Raw genomic sequence first — 26703 nt, forward strand, 5'->3', positions numbered from 1 at the left:
GAACTTAGCAAATGTGTTTGAACCCGACCAAGTAGCAGCTCGGCAAAGCTGTAAAGCCGAGACCCCTCGGGCAGCCGCCCAAGAAGAGCCCACCTTCCTTGTGGAATGGGCTTTTACTGATTTCGGATGCGGCAATCCCGCCGCAGAGTGAGCCAGCTGAATCGTGCTACAGATCCAGCGAGCAATAGTCTGCTTCGAAGCAGGAGCGCCAACCTTGTTGGCTGCATACAGAATAAACAGCGAGTCAGACTTTCTGACTCCCGCCGTTTTGGAAACATAAATTTTCAAAGCCCGGACTACGTCCAGCAACTTGGAATCCTCAAAGTCCCTAGTAGCCGCAGGCACCACAATAGGTTGGTTCAAATGAAACGATGATACCACCTTAGGGAGAAATTGGGGACGAGTCCTCAATTCTGCCCTGTCCATATGGAAGATCAGACAGGGGCTTTTACATGACAAAGCCGCCAATTCTGACACACGCCTAGCCGAAGCTAAGGCCAATAGCATGACCACTTTCCACGTGAGATATTTTAGCTCCACGGTCTTAAAAAAACCAGTGGGATTTCAGGAAATCCAACACAACGTTAAGATCCCAAGGTGCCACTGGTGGCACAAAAGGAGGCTGAATATGCAGCACTCCCTTTACAAACGTCTGAACCTCAGGCAGTGAAGCCAGTTCTTTTTGAAATAAAATGGATAGGGCCGAGATCTGAACCTTTATGGACCCTAATTTGAGCCCATAGTCACACCTGTCTGTAGGAAATGCAGAAAACGACCCAACTGGAAGTCCTCTGTAGGGGCCTTCCTGGCCTCACACCAAGCAACATATTTCCGCCATATGCGGTGAGAATGCTTTGCTGTCACATCCTTCCTAGCTCTTATTAGCGTAGGAATTACTTCATCCGGTATACCCTTTTCCGCTAGGATCCGGCGTTCAACCGCCATGCCGTCAAACGCAGCCGCGGTAAGTCTTGGAAAAGACAGGGCCCCTGCTGCAACAGGTCCTGTCTGAGAGGCAGAGGCCATGGGTCCTCTGTGACCATCTCTTGAAGTTCTGGGTACCAAGTCCTTCTTGGCCAATCCGTAACAATGAGTATCGTTCTCATTCCTCTTTTTCTTACTATTCTCAGTACCTTGTTTATGAGAGGAAAAGGAGGAAACACATATACCGACTGGAACACCCACGGAGTTACCAGTGCGTCCACAGCTATCGCCTGAGGGTCCCTTGAGCTGGCGCAATATTTTTTTAGCTTTTTGTTTAGGCGGGACGCCATCATGTCCACCTGTGGCCGTTCCCACCGATTTGCAATCTGCTCGAAGACTTCTTGATGAAGTCCCCACTCTCCCGGGTGGAGGTCGTGCCTGCTGAGGAAGTCTGCTTCCCAGTTGTCCACTCCCGGAATGAACACTGCTGACAGTGCTTGTACGTAATTCTCCGCCCAACGAAGAATCCATGTGGCTTCCGCCATCGCCACCCTGCTTCTTGTGCCGCCCTGTCGGTTTACATGGGCGACTGCGGTGATGTTGTCTGACTGAATCAGCACTGGTTGGTCTCGAAGCAGGGGCTCCGCTTGACTCAGGGCGTTGTATATGGCCCTTAATTCCAGTATGTTTATGTGCAGACGAGTCTCCTGACTTGACCACAGCCCCTGGAAGTTTCTTCCCTGAGTGACTGCCCCCCATCCGCGGAGGCTTGCATCCGTGGTCACCAGGACCCAGTCCTGTATGCCGAACCTGCGGCCCTCGAGAAGATGAGCACTCTGCAGCCACCACAGAAGAGACACCCTGGCCCTCGGGGACAGGGCGATCAGCCAATGCATCTGAAGATGCGATCCGGACCACTTGTCCAACAGATCCCACTGAAAGATCCTGGCATGGAACCTGCCGAAAGGAATGGCTTCGTATGACGCTACCATCTTTCCCAGGACTCGCGTGCAGTGATGCACCGAGACCTGCTTTGGTTTCAGGAGATCCCCGACCATGGTCACTAACTCCTGAGCCTTCTCCTCGGGAGAAATACCTTCTTCTGTTCTGTGTCCAGAATCATGCCCAGGAAGGGCAGACGCGTCGTAGGAATCAGCTGCGACTTTGGAATATTCAGAATCCAGCCGTGCCGTAGCAACACTTCCTGAGAGTGCGCTACGCTGACCAACAACTGCTCTCTGGACCTCGCCTTTATGAGGAGATCGTCCAAGTACGGGATAACTAACTCCTTGCTTCTGGAGAAGTACCATCATCTCCGCCATTACCTTGGTAAAGACTCTCGGTGCCGTGGATAGACCAAACGGCAACGTCTGGAATTGGTAATGACAGTCCTGTACCACAAACCTGAGGTACTCCTGGTGAGGCGGATAAATGGGGACATGCAAGTACGCATCCTTGATGTCCAGAGATACCATAAAATCCCCCTCTTCCAGGCTGGCAATGACCGCTCTGAGCGATTCCATTTTGAACTTGAATTTTTTCATGTAAATGTTCAAGGATTTTAAATTTAGAATGGGTCTTACCGAACCGTCCGGTTTCGGTACCACAAACAGTGTGGAATAGTAACCCCTTCCCTGCTGAAGGGGGGGGGGTACCATTATTATCACTTGCTGGAGGTACAGCTTGTGAATAGCCGTCAGGACTATCTCCCTCCCCGTGGGAGAAGCTGGCAAGGCGGATTTTAGGTAACGGTGAGGGGGCGTCACTTCGAATTCCAGCTTGTATCCCTGAGATACAATTTGTATAGCCCAAGGATCCACTTGTGAGCGAACCCACTGGTTGCAGAAATTTCGGAGACGCGCCCCCACCGATCCTGGCTCCGCCTGTGGAGCCCCAGCGTCATGCGGTGGACTTAGTGGAAGCAGGGGAGGACTTTTGTTCCTGAGAACTGGCTGCATGGTGCAGCTTCTTTCCTCTACCCCTGCCTCTGGCAAGAAAGGATGCACCTCTGACTCTCTTGCTTTTTTGAGAACAAAAGGACTGCATTTGGTAATATGGTGCTTTCTTAGGCTGTGAGATAACCTGTGGCAAGAAAGTCGACTTTCCAGCTGTCGCTGTGGATACGAGGTCCGAGAGACCGTCCCCAAACAATTCCTCACCCTTATAAGGCAAAACCTCCATGTGTTTTTTAGAGTCGGCATCCCCTGTCCATTGCCGAGTCCATAAGACCCTCCTGGCAGAAATGGACATTGCATTTATTCGAGAGCCCAGCAGGCAAATGTCCCTCTGGGCATCCCGCATATATAAGACGACGTCTTTAATATGGCTAAGTGTTAGCAATACGGTATCCCTGTCCAGGGTATCCAACCCCTCTTACAGAGTATCTGTCCATGCTGCAACAGCACTGCACATCCAAGCTGAAGCAATAGCCGGTCTCAGTAGAGTACCAGAGTGTGTATACACAGACTTCAAGATACCTTCCTGCTTCCTATCCGCAGGTTCCTTTAGGGCGGCCGTATCCTGAGACGGCAAGGCCACTCTTTTAGATAAGCGCGTCAGGGCCTTGTCAACCCTAGGGGAGGATTCCCAGCGTAACCTATCCGTTGGCGGGAAAGGGTACGCCATTAGTATTCTCTTGGGAATCACCACTTTCTTATCAGGGGAAGACCACGGTTCTTCACATAACTCATTTAATTCATGTGACGGGGGAAAAGTCACTGGTTGCTTTTTCTCCCCAAACATATTTACCCTCTTGTCAGGGACAGGGTCAGCCTCTGAAATGTGTAATACATTTTTCATTGCAATAATCATGTATCGGATGGCCTTAGTCATTTTGGGCTGTAATAGTGCCTCATCCTCGTCGACGCTGGAGTCGGACTCCGTGTCGACATCTGTGTCAACCAACTGAGATAGTGGGCATTTTTGAGACGCTGACGGCCTCTGAGGCGCCTGGGCAGGCCCGGGTTGAGAGCCCGGCTGTCCCCCGGCAGCAACATAATCAAATCTCTTATGTAATGAGTTTACATTGTCATTTAAGACCTTCCACATATCCATCCAATCAGGTGTCGGCACCGACGGGGGCGACACCACATTTATCTGCACTTGCTCCGCCTCCACGTAACCCTCCTCATCAAACAAGTCGACACAGCCGTACCGACACACAGCACACACACAGGGAATGCTCTGACTGAGGACAGGACCCCACAAGGTCTATGGGGAGACAGAGAGAGTATGCCAGCACACACCACAGCGCTATATACACAGGGATACACACTACCAGAAGTGAATTTTTCCCAATAGCTGCTGTATCAATACACCTTTTGCCTAAATTTATGTGCCCCCCCTCTCTTTTTACCCTCTTAGTGCCAGGAGACTGCAGGGGAGAGCCCGGGCAGCGTCCTTCCAGCGGAGCTGTGAAGAGAAATGGCGCTGGTGTGCTGAGGAAGAAGGCCCCGCCCCCTCAGCGGCGGGCTTCTGTCCCGCTGTTTCTGACTAAAAAATGGCGGGGGTTTTACACATATACAGTCACAGACTGTATTATGTGTCTTTTTTATGCCAAAGGTATTCTTATTGCTGCCCAGGGCGCCCCCCCCCAGCGCCCTGCACCCTACAGTGACCGGAGTGTGTGGTGTGCAGTGGGAGCAATGGCGCACAGCTGCGGTGCTGTGCGCTACCTTAATGAAGACAGGAGTCTTCAGCCGCCGATTTCATCACCAACTTCTGATCTTCTGGCTCTGCGAGGGGGACGGCGGCGCGGCTCCGGGAACGGACGACCGAGGACCTTTTCCTGTGTTCGAACCCTCTGGAGCTAATGGTGTCCAGTAGCCTAAGAAGCGCAACCTAGCTGTGAACAGGTACGTTTGCTTCTCTCCCCTCGGTCCCACGTAGCAGTGAGTCTGTTGCCAGCAGATCTCACTGAAAATAAAAAACCTAACATTACTTTCTTTACTAGCAGGCTCAGGAGAGCCCACTAGGTGCATCCAGCTCTGGCCGGGCACAGATTCTAACTAAGGTCTGGAGGAGGGGCATAGAGGGAGGAGCCAGTGCACACCAGATAGTACCTAATCTTTCTTTTAGAGTGCCCAGTCTCCTGCGGAGCCCGTCTATCCCCCATGGTCCTTACAGAGTCCCCAGCATCCACTGGGACGTCAGAGAAATATATATATATATATATATATATATATATATATATATATATATATATATATATATATAGCGGAAAGTCTCTGTGTACAAAGTACACGACACAGGGATTTTTTTCTTTAGGCGCTGAGTTGTAGACTGACAATTCCTTTCTGTGTCCCTCTGACAGATTTTGCTGTGGGTCTGTCCTCTATAAGCCCCGGCGTGTCTGTGGTGTGATTGTGCACGTGTGTGACATGTCTGAGGCAGGGAGCTCTTCACCTGTGGGAGCCATTTTAGGGACACAGAGTTGTAATGTGGTGGTGCTCACGTCACACCAAGAGCCTGACTGGGTGAAAGATTTACGTGATAGTGTGAATCATATCAGTAAGAGATTGGATAAGTCTGAGTCTCACGCAGAAAACTGAAAATAATCTGCTGAAGATGTGATTTTTAATAGTTCTGCCTTTCATCCACAGGGGACCCCTCTGGGTCACATAAACATTTGCACAAGTAGTACAAACTGATACCGACACGGACTCCGATTCCTGTGCCGACACTAGTAATTCCAGGGGAATAGAAAGCTAACGGTAAACATTCAAAACATGTTTGTTGCTATAAAGGAGGTGTCAGAAGTTACGGAGCCCCCCTCCTTTACTAAAGTAAGCCTTCTCTTGTGGTAAAGAAGTAATGTAACTTTCCCTCCTCCTCATGAGCTGAACAGTCTCTTTGATGGAGTCTGGTTTAACCCGAAACAGGCAGCTTACCCTTTTCCCTGCAGAGGACAGGAAAAAGTGTGAGTCACCCCCATTTTAGACAGTGCCCTGTCAAGGTTAAAGAAAAAGGTGTTTCTCCCTGCGCCTGGGACGGCTTCACTTAAGGAGCCGGCAGACCGCAAGTTGGAGACAACGTTGTAATCTATTGATGTGGAACTTGGGACACTACTCAGGCCTACCATTGCCTGTGCGTGGGTGAGTAGTGCTATTGAAAAGTGGTCAGAAAATTGTCATCAGACATTGACACAATAGATAGAGACGAGATACTCCGAACGTTAGGACACATCAAAGACGCTACTGTGTACATGCTAGAAACCATGAAAGATATTGGTCTCTTGGGATCAAGAGCCGCTACCATGGCAATCTTGGCACAGAGGGCGTTGTGGTTTCGCCAATGGAATGCTGACGCAGATTCCAAAAGGAATATGGAGGCTCTCCCGTACAAAGGTGAGGCCTTGTTTGGTGATGGGCTGGATGATTTAGTGTCTGCGGCTACCGCAGGTAAGTCGACATTCTTGCCTAATGCTCCTGTGCCGGCGAAAAAGACACATCACTCTCAGACGCAGTCCTTTCGGCCCAATAAATACAGAAAGGGTAAAGGTTTCCCTCTCTTTGCAAAAAGAAGGGGAAAAAGAGGATTTTGGTACTTACCGATAAATCCATTTCTCTGAATCCTCTAGGGGACACTGGAGTCTTATACAGTAGGGGTGTGAAGATTGCAACCGGAGGTGTGGCACAATCTAAAATTAGCATGGTCTGCACAGCCGGCTCCTCCCCCTTCACATCCCTCATCCCTCAGTTTGGAAAATTTGACTGAGAGAATAGCCCATGGCGAGGAACCGAACCGTACAACATATCAAACAGCATCCAAGAAACTCTTAACAGAAAAACTAATGCTGTTTGCACGAAATGTGAACAAGAACTTTGTACACAGCAGGTTGACAGCACCACGGCGGGCGCCCAGTGTCCCCTAGAGGATTCAGAGAAATGGATTTATCGGTAAGTACCAAAATCCTCTTCTCTTTCATCCACTAGGGGACACTGGAGTCTTATACAGTAGGGGACGTCCCAAAGTTATCCCCAAGGGAGGGAGTGCTGTCGGTGGCCTGCAAAACTAAATGTCCGAACTTAGAGAAACTTGTAAAATTTCGCGAACGTGTGGGCTGAGGACCACGTCACCGCTCTGCAAAGTTGAGAAGTGGAAGCACCACTGACAGCCGCCCATGCGGCACCCACTGAACTGGTGGTATGAGCACCAGTGTGAACCGGAACCTGTCTACCACAGGAATTACAAGCTTGCCGAATGGCAAGACCAATCCATCTAGACAAGGACTGCGTCGATGCTGGCCAACCCTTCTTTGGCCCATCATAGAGAACAAACAAATGGTCCGACCTGCCAAAGGACAACTTAACTTTTACGTAAAGTCGCAAAGCTCGGACAACATCCAAAGACACGTCCCCATCTGCAAATCCCTGAAAAGATGGGACTACAAATCGGCTGGTTTACGTGAAACCCCGTAACGACCTTAGGAAGGAAATCCGCTCATGTACGGAGTTCTGCCCTATCTTCATGGAAAATTAAAAAAGGACTCATACATAAGGCTTCTAACTCAGAAACCCTTCTGGCCGAAGCCAAGGCAAGTAATAACATGACCTTCCAAGAGAGAAATTTCAGGTCTGTTCTTTCCAACGGCTCAAAAGTTGGTGACCTCAAAAATTCCAATACCAAATTTAAGTCCCACGGCCCAGTGGGAAGACGGAAAGGAGGCTTTATCCTCAGATCCCCCTGTAAAAAGGTTTTAACCTCTTGTAAGGATGCTAACTGCTGTTTAAATAGGATGGAGAGAGCCGAAACATGAACCTTCAAGGAACCTAGTCTTAGTCCTCCATCTAAACCAGCTTGAAGAAAAAGTAGAAGTCTGGATAAGCTTGTCGAATTCCAACCACGTTCCTTACACCAGTCCATGTACGTCTTCCAAATTCTGTAGTAGTGCATGGCTGTAACCGGCTTCCTAGCAGCGATCATTGTAGGAATAGCCGTTCGTGGGATCCCTCTGTTTCTTAAGATCCGGGTTTCAATAACCACGCCGTTAAACGCAGCCTGTTCAGGGTCTTGGTGTAGGAACGGTCCCTGAGATAGCAGGTCCTCTCTCTGAGGTAACCGCCAAGGAGCATCTGCTAGTAATCCCCTTAAGTCTGAGTAGCACCTCCTGCGGGGCCAATCTCGTGCTAACAGAAATTCCCACACTCGTTATCGGTTCACCTTCTTCAGAACCCTGTTATGAGTGGGAAAGGTGGAAAAATGTAAACCCTTCTGTAACATCAAGGAAGTGTCAATGCGTCCACTCCGTCTGCTGCTGGACCTCTTGTCCTGGACACATATCTGGGCAGCTGATGGTTTTGCCGAAACGCCATTAGGTCCATTTGAGGTAGACCCCATCTCCTCACCACCATGTCGAAAATCTGTGGATGCAGGCACCACTCTCCCGGATACATGTCCTGGCGATTGAGATAATCCGCTTCCCAGTTCTCTACACCTGTAATGAACACTACCGAGAGGATGATGTTTTGCCTTTCTGCCCACAACAAAATCTTTGTGGCTTCCTTTAACGCCATCCTGCTCTTTGTTCCTCCTTGACGGCTTATGTAAGACGTCATCGTGACATTGTCCGACTGTATCCTAAGGTGTTGACCCATGACTAGGTCTTCGGGTAAGAGAAGCGCATTGTAAAACTGCTCTCCGTTCTAAAATGTTTATGGGTAGGCTGCTCTCCCGTAACATCCATCTGTCCTGAAACGGATGTTCCTCTAGGACGGCACCCCAACTTCTGAGACTGGTGTCCTTTGTCAGGATCCTCCAATCCCAAATGTCGAATCTCTTGCCTGCTGCTAGATTCCTGTGCAACGACCACCAAATCAAGGAGGTTCATATGCGTGGTGGAAGTCGGATTTTTCGATGTAGAAGCCAGTGCGAACCTGCTCCCTGAGCAATGAGGTTCATCTGGAATGGTCGGGAATGAAGTCTGCCTTACTGGAGAGCTTCGAACGACGCCATCATCGTCCCGAGAAGTTGCACACAGAGGTGTAGAGAAACCATCTGTGTTCTTAGTACCGGAGTCACTAACCTCTGTAGGGCCTGGATCTTGTTCTCTGTAAGAATACTCTCAATTGTATAGTGTCCAAGATGAGACCGAGGAATTGAATCCGTTGAGTTGGCATGAGGTCGGATTTCCACCCATGTTGAATGAGAAATTGATGAGCTGTCTGAGCATCCTTTATCAGACGTTCCTGAGATGAGGCTTTGATCAGTAGATCGTCTAGATAAGGTATTATCGTGACCCCCAAAAGTCTCAATCCTGCCACCATTATTGCCATGATCTTCGTGAAGATTCTAGGGGCTGATGATAGACCGAATGGCAGAGCCCAGAATTGGTAGTGATCCGTCACCTGTGCAAACCTTAAGTAAGCTTGGTGAGGAGTCCAAATTGGGATATGCAGGTATGCATGTTCCAAACCTGCAATGACCGACTGGATTGATTCCATCTTGAATTTGTAGACCCTTAGAAACCGTTTAAAGCTTTTAAATTGAGTATGGGTCTGACCGTCTCATCTGGCTTTGGCACGACCAAAAGATTGGAATAGAAACCCGTTCCCCTTTGAGAGGCGGGAACTGGAATAATGACATCTGACCGTAGCAATTATTGAATCGCTGTCAGTAGTGCTTTTGATTTCTGAGGGCACCGAGGCAATCCCGTTGTAAAAAAAACTGACTGTGAGGTCTCTGTTGAAAATCCATTTTGTACCCCTGGGAGATTGTGTTGTTTTTCCAAAGTTCTTGTGAGGTTTTGGCCCAGATGTCCCGAAAACCTTCCAGACGCGTGCTCACCAAGGGGGACCCCAGGTTAGCTGGGAGGCCGACATGCCACGGTCTTGTCAGCAGGTCTATCCTGCTTTCTGGTCGGTGCCTGTGAGCAGCCTCTACCTCTCCCCCCACGTGCTTGTGTACCGAAAACTCTTCTTCAGGCTCGAAAGGACTGCGATCTAAATGAATGAAACCTTGGTCCCGAATAACCTCTCCTAACCTGTGGAGTGGTTCTCAGATAAGGAGTAGGTAGGAAGGTGGACTTCCCTGCCATAGCTTATGAAATCCACTTGTCCAACTCTGGACCGAAAAGCATTTCACCCCCAAAGGGGATGGATTCTACCGCCTACTTGGTGCCACACAGTCCCCTTGCCATTCTCTGAGCCATAAAATCCGTCTAGCCGATATGGCCGATCCGGAGATGCGTGATGCTATCCTGCTCATATCCTTTGAGGCTTGACACAAGTATGAAGCTGATTCTCTAATGTGTTCCGCCAGTTGGGTAATTTCTTCCAAGCTATTTTCCTCCTCAATAGCCTGTACAATACGTCCAGACCATTGTTAACCCAAGCACAGACGATCGTAGGTCTCTGTGCTGCGCCTGCTGCTACAAAAATATATATTATATATATATATATATATATATATATATATATATATATATATATATATATATATATATATATATATATATATATATATATGGATGCTGCGGTCCGGCACTCCGTATAAGCCTTTGTAATCGCTGTCGCTGGTGCCCTCACAAAAATAATTCAATAGCCAAAATATATATAAACGGTGTATTGTTGTTAACAATACACCGTTTATATATATTTTGTAGTAAAGGTGTTATGTGATGGGTTTTTTATTTTTACATTTTAAACTTAATGTTTGTCATTTATATTAAACGTGATGGCTGACAAGTTTATTCGGACAGTTACTATGACAACTAACCATACTGATGTCATGGAGATCGACTTCTGTCCAAGTCTGATGATGTCAGAGTAATTCACACACCGGTGTTCGGGGTGATTTTCCCGCGTGATGTATTCCTGCTCTTTATGTGGTATGTCTATATAAATGTGTTGTATTTGTTGTTGTATTACTTCCTGATGACAATTTGACAAATAAATTGAAACGTTGAAGCGATAAGGACCATAGTCCGTTTATTTCTGAAACCAGCATGAGTGCTGCACCGTGGAATGGCTATATATATATATATATATATATATATATATATATATATATATATATATATATATATATATATATATATATATATATATATATATATATAATAAAAAATAAACACCAGCTTTGTTGCAACCCCCGCACACCCAACTGTTTGTCAACTGTGAGGCAGGGGTTTGCGATCCAGTCGTTTCTTTTATTCTCTCAGGATCTTTGTATCAGAAGTCCCTTGAAAATATAGATCATCCAATTGTTAAGACACATTGAAAATCCATTGCAGCAGAGCCTAACTGTCCAGTAGAGGGACCAACTTCTCTCTATTATAAAGAATCCCTCCCTCTATCCTAATTTGTTGTCCCTAGTGGGGCGTCAGCTAACCTGTTGGCGCCTCTTCTGTCTATGAAAGATGGCCACCACTGAAATTTTTTTATCACTTCATTAAAAAACCCTAGCGCCCCTTCAGAATGGTTTATGCTTCTGTTTGGGGCATTAATGTGATGAGCCACTTAGGCGGTCATGCCGCTTTCATCGTTTCCCTGCCCCGCTTAGCCCTCCGTGCCCTGTGTACTAGTGCATGTGGGAGGTTTGCACGGGGCATAGTCAAACTGTGCAGTTGGGGAGCCACTGCTAGCGGAGGGAGAGGGGGCGGCGGGATAAGCTGCGCTGCTTCCGCCTCCGAGACTGAGGGCAGCAGCGTAGTACTGAAGAGACCGGCAGGGCTGCGGCTTCCAGCCGCGAGATGTCCCAGCGTCAGCTGAAGGAAGGGAAGGCTGTGTTGCTTCCTCCTCCGATACTGAAGGCAGCTGAGTGCAGAGACCAGCGGGACTGCGGCTTCCAGCCGCGAGATGTCCCAGCGTCAGCGGAAGGAAGGACGACGGAGGGGGAGGCTGCGTTGCTGCTTCCTCCTCCGATACTGAAGGCAGCTGACGGAGCCGCGAGGTGTCCATCGCTATCGGAGGGAGGGGAACGGCGGGGGAAGCAGAGCCAGAAGACAGCAGCGTGATCAGTGTGAGGCGCGGGTCTGATGGCGGGAGTAATGTACCGTGGGACCACATATTCCCCTTATGCCTTCTCTGTAAAACCTATATACTTGGAGATTAACTAGGGCCCTTAACAACCAGTACTCACAGCCCTTGATCTGTTTGCTGCTCTGTGCTCAGGATTTTCTGTGGAGATGCAGGTCCCCTTTAATAGGGATCATTGTCTCCCCAGTTTACAGACATTTGTCCCCCTTTTCATTAGGTTGACTCAGCCTCTTAATGTAATGGAGCAGGAGCTCCGTTTTCTGTGCTGTACCTCCAACACAATTTTCCAAACTGAGGGATGAGGGATGTGAAGGGGGAGGAGCCAGCTGTGCAGACAATGCTAATTTTAGATTGTGCCACACCTCCGGTTGCAAGCTTAACACTCCTACTGTATAAGACTCCAGTGTCCCCTAGTGGATGAAAGAGAAAGGAAGAAAGTCCACAGTGTCTCCAGGATCACAGGAGCAGAAATCAACCTCTGCTTATGCCAAATCTTTAGCATGACGCTGGGGCTCCCTTGCGGGAGTCCGCTCAGGTGGGGGCACATCTGAAACTCTTCAGTCACTTCTGGGTTCAATTTGGCCTGGACCCGTGGGTCGTACAAATAGTGTCCCAAGGGTACAAACTGGAGTTTCAAGACATTCCCCCAGGCCGATTTTTCAAATCGACCTTACCAGCTTCTACCCCAGACAGGGAAGTGGTAGCAGCAGCAATACAAAAATTGTGTCAGGATCAAGTCATAGTCCTGGTTCCCTTGTTACAACAAGGAGAAGGGTTTTATTCAAGCCTATTTGTAGTTCCGAAGCCGGACGGCTCGGTCAGACCAATTCTAAACCTGAAAACATTGAATCTCTACCTGCAAAGGTTCAAGTTCAAGATGGAATCTCTGAGGGCGGTGATTTCCAGTCTTCTGGAGGGGGAAATTCATGGTGTCAGTGGACATAAAAGATGCCTACTTGCATGTTCCCATTTATCCTCCACATCAAGCTTATCTGAGATTCGCAGTACTGCATTGTCTTTACCATTTTCAGACGTTGCCGTTCGGACTCTCCACGGCAACAAGGGTGTTCACCAAGGTGATGGCGGAGATGATGGTCCTCCTTCGATAGCAAGGAGTCAATATAATTCCTTACCTGGAAGCGAGGTCCAGGGAAAGGTTGGTGCAGAACATTGCACTCTCCCTGACAGTACTTCAACAACATGGTTGAATCATAAATTTTCCAGTGTCACAGTTGGAACCAACGACAAGGTTGTCCTTTCTGGGGATGATACTTGACACAGAAGTACAGAGGGTATTTCTTCCAGTAGAAAAGGCTCTAGAAATCCAGAGAATGGTCAAACAAATTCTGAAACCAACATGAGTGTCGATTCATCAATGCATTCGGATGTTGGGGAAGATGTTAGCGGCCTACGAGGCCATACAGTTTGGCCAATTCCATGCCAGAGTTTCCCAGGGGGACCTATTGGACAAGTGGTCCGGATCCCATCTATACATGCATCAGAGGATAATCCTGTCATCCAAAGCCAGAATTTCGCTCCTGTGGTGGCTACACAGTTCTCACCTCCTAGAGGGACGCAGGTTCGGGATTCAGGACTGGGTCCTAGTAACCACGGATGCAAGTCTCCAAGGTTGTAGAACAGTCACACAGGGGGTGACCTTCCAAGGAAGATGATCAAGTCAAGAAACTTGTCTTCACATAAACGTTCTGGAGTTGAGAGACATTTACAACGGCCTTATACAAGCGGTACATCATCTTCAAGATCAACCCGTACAGATACAGTCGGACAATGTAACAGCAGTCGCGTACATAAACCGTCAGGGCGGAACGAAAAGCAGAGCGGCAATGGCAGTGGTGTCAAAGATTCTCCTCTGGGCAGAAAGGCAAGAGCTCTGTCGCCAATTTTCATTCCGGGAGTTGCCAACTGGGAAGCAGACTTCCTCAGCAGACACAATCTCCATCCAGGAGAATGGGGTCTCCACCAAGAAGTCTTCGCGGAGGCGACTGGTCTTTTTTGGAGTTCCTCAAGTAGACATGATGGCATCTCGTCTCAACAGAAGCTTTAGAGCAGGCCTGGCCAACCTGTGGCTCTCCAGCGGTTGTAAAACTACAAGTCCCATCATGCTTTGCCACAGTTTTGCTATTAGGGAATGCTAAAACTGTGGCAAGGCATGCTGGGATGTGTAGTTTCACAACATCTGGAGAGCCACAGGTTGGCCAGGCCTGCTTTAGAGATATTGTTCAAGGTCGAGAGACCCTCAAGCAATAGCGGTGGATGCACTAGTGACCCAGTGGGTGTTTCGGTCGGTATATGTCTTCCCTCCACTTCCCCTCATTCCGAAAGTTCTCAAGATCATAAGAAGAACAGGGGTTCCAGCGATCCTCATTGTCACAGACTGGCCAAGGAGGGCTTGGTAATCTTCAGGAGTTGCTCATAGAAGATCATCGGCCTCTTCCTCTTCGCGAGGACCTTCTGCAGCAGGGGCCCGTGCGTGTATCAAGACTTACCGCGGCTACGTTTGACGGCATGGCTGTTGAGAGCCGGATCCTAGCCCGAAAGGGTATTCCCAAAGAAGTCATTCCCACTCTTATTCAGGCCAGGAAAGGAGTAACGTCTAGACATTACCACCGTATTTGGAGAAAATGCGCGTCTCGGTGTGAAACCAAGAAGGCTCCAACGGAAAAGTTTCAGTTAGGACGTTTTCTCCATTTTCTCCAGGCGGGTGTGGATGCGGACCTACGGTTGGATTCAATCAGGGTTCAGATTTCGGCCTTGTCCGATTTCTTTCAGAAACATCTGGCCTCCCTTTCAGAAGTTCAGACATTCGTGCAAGGGGTTCTGCACATCCAACCGCCATTTGTGCCTCCTGTGGCTCCATGGGTGCTTAACATGGTGTTGCAGTTCCTTCAATCGGATTGGTTTGAACCTCTCCAGGAGGTAAAGTTGAAGTTTCTCACTTGGAAACTGGTCATCCTGTTGGCCTTGGCATCCGCAAGGAGGGTGTCTGAGTTAGGGGCCTTGTCTCACAAGAACCCTTAATTGATTTTCCATGAAGATAGGGCGGAGTTAAGAACTCGTCAACTATTTCTTACAAGGGTGGTTTCTTCTTTCCATAAAAACCAACCTATTGTGGTGCCAGTGGCTACTGACACCTTCGCTGCTTCAAAGTCTCTGGATGTGGTCAGGTCTTTGAGAATTTATTTCGCGAGAACAGCTTTTATACGAAAAACAGAGGCTCTGTTTGTCCTGTATGCTCCCAACAAGATTGGGTATCCTGCTTCTAAGCAGACTATTGCGCGCTGGATCAGTGGTACGATTCAGCTAGTTCATTACACGGCAGGATTGCGGATACCGAATTCGGTGACTGCCCATTGATAGAGTCAGTTATCTACCTTTTAACATTAGCTATATACTAATACCGTGTAGCCGTAATGGCTGCTAAACCACGTGCACGTGCTACACACTCCGTACGCTATTTACGTATGAAGACCTCGCACGTGGTACGCAAATTAAGTACACACGCTGTGCTGGGTGTACGGAATACACACAGCGAGCGTACACACAGATAATAACCTTTATAAACTTTAAACACAGAATATGCTTACACTGTAAACCTTAATACCGTGGTACTGTAACACTGTAATAATGTACTGCTTATAGACCTTCTTAACCTTGTTAATATAAAAGCTGCTTGAGCGATTGAGACGCTCCGATTACCCTCTGCAATGTAATAAACACACAATACCTTGCTAAGGCTCCAAAACCTTTACTAACGAGATTTAGTTATATCAAAAAGGGGAAACACAGTTAACATCTTATACTCTACAGGCTAACATCAATATCTAAACAGTATAACTACACATAAATATACAATAGTGACACAATCGCAAACAATAACATACAATGAGAGAGAGAGAACGTGGCCAAATACAGTCAGAGAATAAGGTGGTCCCAGAGAGTACTTACACACTGGGAATGAATCGCAGGCGCAATCTGGTTACCAGCTCCTGGTTAGTCAATGATGAAAACCGTTGTGGGGAGTAGACTGAGCTGCTCCAGGCTGGCTGTTCTTATATACACTACATACAGTACACTACAAAGGGCCCTACCATCTCATTGTTCATTGGACACAGGAATCTGTCTTCATATTACAACAAAAGGTCATAGGTTTGTTTGAACAGGTGGGCTGTGACTATTTCAGACTGCTCAGGTGGGAGGGAATCTCAGGATTCCCAACACATGGACAATGAATAAATGTCCAGGAACTACTTATAGACATAACTATACGCAGGACCAATTAATCTTTACCTAACCAGCACCGGATTGTTTCTAATAAAATGTTCTTTAGTTAGGTACCAAACACCACTGCTCAAATCCTATCTGACCCTTCGTATCATGCAAAGAGGAATTCCTCTGTCCAGGGACCAGTCACATTAAACAAACTTACAGTTATTATTAAGGGGAACATTATCTAAAAAACATACTATTTGGATTTACTATGTAACGATTGAGTCGCCCACAAACTCTACCGTAAATGCACATACCATGCGCTCGAGCGCATGGCCGAGGAGGCGCCGTCACGCAACTGCGAATATGCGCACGCACGGGAGAGAATGTGCACGTGCAGCGGCACGCGCATGGGGTGGATATATGGCAACGTGTAGCATGATATTTTTCCGACTTTGACACCATTCTACTAGAAAGGTGGGCTCATCCTGGGCGGCTGCCCGGGGGGTCTCGGCATTGCAACTTTGCCGAGCAGCTACTTGGTCAGGGGCAAACACGTTTGCTAAGTTTTACAAGTTTGACACCTTGGCCGATGAGGACCTGCAGTTTGGTAAATCGGTGCTGCAGGGACATCCGCACTCTCCCGCCCGTACTGGAGCTTTGGTATAACCCCATGGTACTGAAGTGGACCCCAGCATCCTCTAGGACGTATGAGAAAACAGGATTTTAATACCTACCAGTAAATCCTTTTCTCTCCTAGTCCGTAGAGGATGCTGGGCACCCAGCCCAGTGCGTACTTTACCTGCAGTTGTTAATTTGTTGAAAATGTTTTCAGCACGTTTACTGTAATGTTCATGCCCGTTGGCATGTTGTTGTGCAGCATGGTTGAAGTGTGAGCTGGTATGAATCTCACCATTAACTTAAAAAGTAAATCCTTTCCTCAAAATGTCCGTCTCCCTGGGCACAGTTCCTATACTGAGGTCTGGAGGAGGGGCATAGAGGGAGGAGCCAGTTCACACTCTGAAAAAGTCTTAAAGTGCCCATGGCTCCTGCGGAACAGTCTATACCCCATGGTACTGAAGTGGACCCCAGCATCCTCTACGGACTAGGAGAAAAGGATTTACCGGTAGGTATTAAATTCCTGTTATCTATGATGATTATTTAGAGCTACAGAGTGGTAGTAAAAGAGGTTGTTCACATTAACAAAAGCCTGTTCTTAGTGGAAGTAATAACCCTTTTCCACCAAACTGATTGGGTCAGACAAGGGACAACCCCGTTTCCACCGAGGCTTGACCTGCTCAGCAGCAGCAACAGCAGCAGCAGCATTTTCCCAAGCTAAGATTTCTGCTCCACCTCCTGATGTTACTGGCCCATCCCCCAGTTCAATGTCATCGCAGCAGGAACCTGGAATTTCAGCTGCATCCTGTGTGCAAGCAGGTATGACGATCTTCCATGCTGAAAATGGGAGCAGGACTGGATGACCCAAGTTACCCGTTTACACTGCCACTTAATCCGGGCCCTTCCTGGGAACAACACTGCAAGTTAGCTGGGTTGGATTCCCGGGTAACTGGACCCGGGTTAACCCTTCTGCACTGAGCCACAACCCGGGTTTTTGTGGCAGCGGAAAGGGGTATAAATCTCCCCAGTTGTAATCACTTCAGTGATTACAATCATAGCCGGCAACAGCTGGAACGATGACTTCAGCAACTTCTCTGCACTTGTTAATATTGTCACACTGATGTACTGGTGTAAGTAGTAGGTAGAAACAAATATCTTATGTGGTGTCCGGTAGTACTAGCTCATTTCCACTTCACTAGGCTCCACCGGCAGCCGGTACTAGATTCGAATAGGTTTACATCATTTAGGAGAGGATTCCTATAGGGCAGTGATGGGGAACCTATTGCACTCCAGCTGTTGAACTACACATGCCAGCATGCCCTGCTATAGTTTTGCTATTTGGCCATGCTAAAACTGTAGCAGGGTATGCTGGGATGTGTCAAACGAAAATAAAATAGTGTAGTTTGATCTGCGCTAAAACTTAATAGTAGCAGCCTGTGTGGTACATGTGAGCCTTCACCAAGACCCCAAACAAGAACCAAACACACAATGTCGTGACCACACACCGGCGCTACTAATTTCACCAAACAGAGATAAATCTTCTTAATAGCTTACTTTTTTCAGTAATAAAGTAAACCACTTGTTATCATAAATTCATTTCAAGGAAGACACATGTCTGTAAAAGTGAAACATACACAACATAGTGCAACCAGTTTTGATGGTAAATGGAAGGACTATTTTATTTGTTCAACTCACAAAAGTGCGGATTAAACTTGCATATCATCCATCAGGCAATATTATTTCTCAGCTCCCATGGAAACTTCAATATAATGTTGAAAGTCGTCCACTAGATGGCATGGGACACCCAGAGCCGCACATGTGCTGGGGACTTAAAATAATGTAGATATGGTGCAGTATATCTAACCATATAACAATTTTATTTTAAAAATAACACACTTACAAAAAAATGTAGGTTTAAAAACATGTATCACCAATTGATGATTGATACCAGATTCCAGAGTCCAAACAGATTCAGCTTGTAATATCTTGAACAGGGCTCCGGAACGGCAGGACCTCGTGCTTAGCACATTGTATGCTGGGATGTGTAGTTCAACAACAGCTGGAGTGCCAAAGGTTCCCCATCACTGCTATAGGGGGATCTACACATAAAAACAGGTGTCATTAATGGCCTGATTGGGCTGGATAGAACTATGTGCCATAATACTGAATATGTTGTTTTCCTTAGTGCAGCGCAACATTGTCTGGTGATTAGTAGACAATTAGTAAAAAACGGGCCCAATAATTTGAGAGCAGGAACCGCACACTTTCTAAAATTGGGTGTCCCTTAGTTATTGGTAGCCAGGATGAGGGAGATCTTCCTCCATATCTAGACTACACTGTTTTCTTGTGGCACAGGTATGTGATCACCTGACATTAACTTTTATGGGGGCTGAGTTTCAAAGAGGGGAAGACGTCTTTCAATTGACTTTACCTCCATCTTTACAGCTTCTTTGTTGGGGGAGACAGAGGGGCTTAAATTCACACCCTCACCATTTTTATTATTTTTTGATTTTCTTTCATAACAGCGATCTTAGTGCTTATGCATGCCACATCACTTCCGGAACACCGGCAGCTGCTTCATGGAGTTTCCACCAGTTGTCTGGACTGGTGGGGACAAAGCAAATATTTTTGTTGGGGGGAGCTCCAGCCATCACTGTGGAGGACAAATGGGACTCACCCTCCACAGTCTCTATAATATAATATATATATTTATATCTGACAAAAACACACAAGAAAGAACAGCGGCACTCCGGTACTTGTAGAACCAAAAACTTGTGTATTACGGCATTACAAACAATGCAGACTGCCAACGTTTCCGGGCCTGTAGCCCCTTTGTCAATGTGCATACACCTTGACAAAGGGGCTGCAGGCGCCAAAACGTTGGTACTCGCATTGTCTGTAATGCCGTAATACACAAGTTTTTGATTCTACAAGTCCCAGAGTGCCGCTGTTCTTTCTTGTTTCTGTATCCATACTTTGCCATGGAGGGCACATGGGCTACATTACTCATTCTACCGGAAGTGCCGGACTGACCACAAATATATATTTATATATTTTTATTTTTTTAATTATTAGTTTTGCAAATTATTTTTTGTCAATGAATGGGTTAACACTTTCTCCCCAAAACACCAGAATGAATGTAAGCAATATGGATGAGGGGGGAAAAAGGGGGGGACATGACTTTTAGGAGACAGATGGTCACATTCTCACCTCAGTAATGTCAGTGCGAATTTCCAACTGTTATGTGGGCCACCGTCTGATCCTGCAGAACTCCCGTCAGCGGTCAGCCACAGAACTCTTCAAGTTCTGTGTGTGAGTGGCGGGCCGTGGGCGGGAGGACAGGAGACGGGCGGGCATGAGGGAGCGCGGTGTGACGCCAGCATGTCACACCGAGGTCAGGAACACAGCACAGGGTGGCCAGGAGCACAGCGCAGGGCGGGCAGGAGGGAGCACGGTGTGACGTTAGCACATCACATCGCGAGCCAGCCGGTGCTAGATGGGGCTGTGTCTCCGCAGCGCGACCGTCCATTACCCCCCAGTAATTACATTTTTACCCCATTTGGGGTCAATTTACCCGTTCCCTGACCACTGGTATATGGGGAAGATGAACCACACTCCTCTGCAAAAGAATTATTAAACAATAACAGCAGTAAATGCTTTGTGTTTACCTGATTTTTCTTTAATTTTTCTTCTCTTCTCAGCAGTATTTCTAAAAGTGGGATTATAAAGGCCAGTGTCTTCCCGCTTCCAGTTATCTGTAGGAAAAAAAATTATTATAAAGGCATACAAACACAATATACAAAAATAGCCAGATCTAATTGAATTGATTTACTTCAGACATATTTCTATTGAGCTGAACTCCTCTGCAATTTACTGCTCAGAATAAATTTCAAATAATCAAACCACATACTCACCGCTTCAGCAGCTATGTCTTTGTTGCTCATGAACAGAGGGATTGTTGCAGACTTGAAGGGGGAGAAAAAAGAATCATAAATGTCGTGCTTTACGACAAAAAAATAATGTAAATGTTAGAGAAACCTCAAAGCTGAGTCTTGTGATCACTATTTGCCTCCTTGATCGTTTCTTTGTACCTGGTGTAGAAGTGGGCACAAAACAACCTGTAGCCAACCAGATCATCAGTGTGTTTACAGCAGCTGCAATGGGCAGATATTGTAGGAGTCTGGCCACCCAAAATACTGACTTTGGGTGAATTTCTGCTTGCCACCTTGTGCGAGCAGAAATAATGAGTACCCGCAGAACTCAAGCCCATTGTCGCATGCAACTGAATAGTTCCCATCACTTTAGACAGGAACCGTGGCTACCCATAAACAGTTTAATTCAACCCCAAGGAATGTTTCTTTTGAACATGACACTGTGCAAATCATAAAATGTTGCAAATTCATATTTCTTACATACACTGATTATCAGAAATAGCAGTGATTGGCTACTGTGACTGTTACTGTATTTGACACCAATAAGAACATTACACTTTCATCCGTAACAAAGGTTTATTTCATATTGGTGTCTACGTGGAAATAAACAGGAGCAATTGCAGGGGAAGGGAGGGTTTACGAGTACCCAGAAACGTCCCGACAGACCAAATTCTTTTTTCAGAGACGGAGAAAACCTTGTGGCCCGACAGCTGTTTCAACGCATACAGGTTTTCTTCAGGGCCCCCCAAAGAAAACCTGTATGCGTTGAAACAGCTGTCAGACCACGGTTGTTGGATGTATCACTAATGGATTTGTATTGAAGAATAAATCCTCTTCTGCTTTCAACTGAATCGTGAGTGCTGATTTTTGCATTTATTCTCTATGGAAAAGTGATTTATATATATATATATATATATATATATATATATATATAAAAAATAAGAATTTACTTACCGATAATTCTATTTCTCATAGTCCGTAGTGGATGCTGGGGACTCCGTAAGGACCATGGGGAATAGCGGCTCCGCAGGAGACTGGGCACATCTAAAGAAAGCTTTAGGACTAACTGGTGTGCACTGGCTCCTCCCCCTATGACCCTCCTCCAAGCCTCAGTTAGGTACTGTGCCCGGACGAGCGTACACAATAAGGAAGGATTTTGAATCCCGGGTAAGACTCATACCAGCCACACCAATCACACCGTATAACTCGTGATACTATACCCAGTTAACAGTATGAAACATAACTGAGCCTCTCAACAGATGGCTCATAACAATAACCCGTTAGTTAGGCAATAACTATATACAAGTATTGCAGACAATCCGCACTTGGGATGGGCGCCCAGCATCCACTACGGACTATGAGAAATAGAATTATCGGTAAGTAAATTCTTATTTTCTCTAACGTCCTAACTGGATGCTGGGGACTCCGTAAGGACCATGGGGATTATACCAAAGCTCCCAAACGGGCGGGAGAGTGCGGATGACTCTGCAGCACCGAATGAGAGAACTCCAGGTCCTCCTCAGCCAGGGTATCAAATTTGTAGAATTTAGCAAACGTGTTTGCCCCTGACCAAGTAGCTGCTCGGCAAAGTTGTAAAGCCGAGACCCCTCGGGCAGCCGCCCAAGATGAGCCCACTTTCCTTGTGGAACCGGCTTTTACAGATTTTAGCTGTGGCAGGCCTGCCACAGAATGTGCAAGCTGAATTGTACTACAAATCCAACGAGCAATAGTCTGCTTAGAAGCAGGAGCACCCAGCTTGTTGGGTGCATACAGGATAAACAGCGAGTCAGATTTCCTGACTCCAGCCGTCCTGGAAACATATTTTCAGGGCCCTGACAACACCCAGCAACTTGGATTCTTCCAAGTCCCTAGTAGCCGCAGGCACCACAATAGGTTGGTTCAGGTGAAAACGCTGGAACCACCTTAGGGAGAAACTGAGGACGAGTCCTCAATTCCGCCCTGTCCGAATGGAAAATCAGATAAGGGCTTTTACAGGATAAAGCCGCCAATTCTGACACGCGCCTGGCCCAGGCCAGGGCCAACAGCATGACCACTTTCCATGTGAGATATTTTAACTCCACAGATTTAAGTGGTTCAAACCAATGTGACTTTTGGAACCCAAACTACATTGAGATCCCAAATTGCCACTGGAGGCACAAAAGGAGGCTGTATATGCAGTACCCCTTTTACAAACGTCTAAACTTCAGGGACTGAAGCTAGTTCTTTTTTGGAAGAAAATTGACAGGGCCGAAATCTGAACCTTAATGGACCCCAATTTCAGGCCCATAGACACTCCCGTTTGCAGGAAACGTAGGAATCGACCCAGTTGAATTTCCTCCGTCGGGCCTTACTGGCCTCGCACTACGCAACATATTGTCGCCAATTGCGGTGATAATGTTTTTGCGGTTACATCCTTCCTGGCTTTAGATCAGGATATGGATGACTTCATCCGGAATGCCTTTTTTCCTTCAGGATCCGGTGTTCAACCGGCATGCCGTCAAACGCAGCCGCGGTAAGTCTTGGAACAGACAGGGTCCTTGCTGGAGCAGGTCCCTTCTTAGAGGTAGAGGCCACGGATCCTCCGTGAGCATCTCTTGAAGTTCCGGTTACCAAGTCCTTCTTGGCCAATCCGGAGCCACGAATATAGTGCTTTTTCCTCTCCATCTTATCAATCTCAGTACCTTGGGTATGAGAGGCAGAGGAGGGAACACATACACTGACTGGTACACCCACGGTGTTACCAGAGCGTCTACAACTATTGCCTGAGGGTCTCTTGACCTGGCGCAATACCTGTCGAGTTTTTTAATCATGTGGACGACTTCTGGGTGAAGTCCCCACTCTCCCGGGTGGAGGTCGTGCTGAGGAAGTCTGCTTCCCAGTTGTCCACTCCCGGAATGAATACTGTTGACAGTGCTATCACATGATTTTCCGCCCAGCGAAGAATCCCTGCAGCTTCTGCCATTGCCCTCCTGCTTCTTGTGCTACCCTGTCTGTTTACGTGGGTGACTGCCATGATGTTGTCCGACTGGATCAACACCGGCTGACCTTGAAGCAGAGGTCTTGCTAAGCTTAGAGCATTGTAAATGGCCCTTAGCTTAGGATATTTATGTGAAGTGATGTATCCAGGCTTGACCCTAAGCCCTGGATATTCCTTCCCTGTGTGACTGCTCTCCAGCCTCGCAGGCTGGCATCCGTGGTCACCAGGACCCAGTCCTGAATGCCGAATCTGCGGCCCTCTAGAAGATGAGCACTCTGCAACCACCACAGGATGGATACCCTTGTCCTTGGTGACAGGGTTATCCGCTGATGCATCTGAAAATGCGACCCGGACCATTTGTCCAGTAGGTTCCACTGGAAAGTTCTTGCGTGGAATCTAACGAATGGGATTGCTTCGTAGGAAGCCACCATTTTTACCCAGAACCCTTGTGCATTGATGCACTGAGACTTGGTTCGGTTTTAGGAGGTTCTTGACTAGCTCGGATAACTCCCTGGCTTTCTCTTCCGGGAGAAACACCTTTTTTCTGGACTGTGTCCAGGAACAACCCTAGGAAACAGAAGACAAGTCGTCGGAACCAGCTGCGATTTTGGAATATTGAGAATCCAATCGTGCTGCCGCAACACTACCTGAGATAGTGCTACACCGACTTCCAACTGTTCCCTGGATCTTACCCTTATCAGGGAATCGTCCAAGTAAGGGATAACAAAAATTTCCTTCCTTCAAAGGGATATCATTTCGGCCATTACCTTGGTAAAGACCCGGGGTGCCGTGGACCATCCCTACGGCAGCGTCTGAACTGATAGTGACAGTTCTGTACCATAACCTGAGGTACCCTTGGTGAGAAGGGTAAATTTTGACATGAAGGTAAGCATCCTTGATGTCCCGAGACATCATGTAGTCCCCTTCTTCCAGGTTCGCAATCACTGCTCTGAGTGACTCAATCTTGAATTTGAACCTCTGTATGTAAGTGTTCAAAGATTTTAGATTTTAGATTTAGAATCGGTCTCACCGAGCCGTCTGGCTTCGGTACCACAATAGTGTGGAATAATACCCCGTTCCCTGTTGCAGGAGGGGTACCTTGATTATCACCTGCTGGGAATACAGCTTGTGAATGGCTTCCAAAACTGCCTCCCTGTCAGAGGGAGACGTCGGTAAAGCCGACTTTTGGAAACGGCTAGGGGGAGACGTCTCGAATTCCAATATGTACCCTTGAGATATTACCTGAAGGATCCAGGGGTCTACTTGCGAGTGAGCCCACTGCGCACTGAAATTCATTGAGAACGGGCCCCCACCGTGCCTGAGCTTGTAAGGCCCTAGCGTCATACTGAGGGCTTGGCAGAGGCGGGAAAGGGTTTCTGTTCCTGGGAACTGGCTAATCTCTTCAGCCTTTTTCCTCTCCCTCTGTCACGAGCAGAAAAGAGGAACCTTTTGTCCGCTTGCCAACAAAGGACTGCGCCTGATAATACGGCGTCTTATTTTGAGAGGCGACCTGGGGTACAAACGTGGATTTCCCAGTTGTTGCCGTGGCCACCAGGTCTAAAAGACCGACCCCAAATGTCCCCTTTCAAAGGCAATACTTCCAAATGCCGTTTGGAATCCGCATCACCTGACCATTTTACTGGTAGAATTGGACAACGCACTTATACTTGATGCCAGTCGGCAAATATTCCGCTGTGCATCATGCATATATAGAAATGCATCTTTTAAATGCTCTATAGGCAATAATATACTATCCTTATCTAGGATATCAATATTTCCAGTCAGGGAATCCGACCATGCCAACCCAGCACTGCACCTCCAGGCTGAGGCGATTGCTGGTCGCAGTATAACACCAGTATGTGTGTGAATACATTTTTGGATACCCTCCTGCTTTCTATCAGCAGGATCCTTAAGGGCGGCCATCTCATGAGAGGGTAGAGCCCTTGTTCTTACAAGCGTGTGAGCGCCTTATCCCCCCTAGGGGGTGTTTCCCAACGCACCCTAACCTCTGGCGGGAAAGAGTATACAGCCAATACTTTTTAAGAAATTATCAATTGTTATCGGGGGGAAACCCACGCATCATCACACACCTCATTTTATTTCTCAGATTCAGGAAAACTACAGGTAGTTTTTCCCTCACCGAACATAATACCCCTTTTTGGTGGTACTCGTATTATCAGAAATGTATAAAACATTTTCCATTGTCTCAATCATGTAACGTGTGGCCCTACTGGAAATCACGGTTGTCTCTTCACCGTCGACACAGGAGTCAGTATCCGTGTCGGCGTCTGTATCTGCCATCTGAGGTAACGGGCACTTTAGAGCCCCTGACGGCTTATGAGACGTCTGGACAGGCACAAGCTGAGTAGCCGGCTGTCTCATGTCAACCACTGTTTTTTTTTTATACAGAGCTGACACTGTCACGTAATTTTCAACAGTACATCCACTCAGGTGTCGACCCCCTAGGTGGTGACATCACTGTTACAGACACTCTGCTCCGTCTCCACATCATTTTTCTCCTCATACATGTCGACACAAACGTACCGACACACAGCACACACACAGGGAATGCTCTGATAGAGGACAGGACCCCACTAGCCCTTTGGGGAGACAGAGGGAGAGTATGCCAGCACACACCAGAGCGCTATATATATATATATATATATACAGGGATAACCTTATATAAGTGTTTTTCCCCTTATAGCTGCTGTATGTTTTAATACTGCGCCTAATTAGTGCCCCCCTCTCTTTTTTTAACCCTTTCTTGACTGCAGGGAAGAGCCAGGGAGCTTCCCTCCAACTGAGCTGTGAGGGAAAATGGCGCCAGTGTGCTGAGGAGATAGGCTCCGCCCCCTTTCCGGTGGCCTTATCACCCGTTTTTCTGTATATTCTGGCAGGGGTTAAATGCATCCATATAGCCCAGGAGCTATATGTGATGTATTTTTTGCCATATAAGGTATTTTTATCATGTTTTATTGCGTCTCAGGGCGCCCCCCCCCAGCGCCCTGCACCCTCAGTGACCGGAGTATGAAGTGTGCTGAGAGCAATG

The 26703-nt window shown here is 47.4% G+C and overlaps 1 protein-coding gene across 3 annotated transcripts in view; it reads right to left on the minus strand.

Moving 5' to 3' along the window:
- The window catches only part of DDX55 (DEAD-box helicase 55), a 160864-nt gene that overhangs the window by 132385 nt on the left and 1776 nt on the right, over positions 1-26703 (minus strand). For all 3 annotated transcript variants that reach the window (XM_063964493.1, XM_063964492.1, XM_063964491.1), the window contains exons 2-3: positions 20660-20710; positions 20414-20500 (exon numbers count right to left, since the gene is read on the minus strand). In XM_063964493.1, the coding sequence (XP_063820563.1) occupies positions 20414-20500; positions 20660-20689 (117 nt within the window). In that variant the 5' untranslated portion in view covers positions 20690-20710. The remainder of the gene's footprint in view (positions 1-20413; positions 20501-20659; positions 20711-26703) is intronic.

This window comes from Pseudophryne corroboree, chromosome 1 (genome assembly GCF_028390025.1).
Source record: "Pseudophryne corroboree isolate aPseCor3 chromosome 1, aPseCor3.hap2, whole genome shotgun sequence".
Taxonomy (NCBI): Eukaryota; Metazoa; Chordata; class Amphibia; order Anura; family Myobatrachidae; genus Pseudophryne; species Pseudophryne corroboree.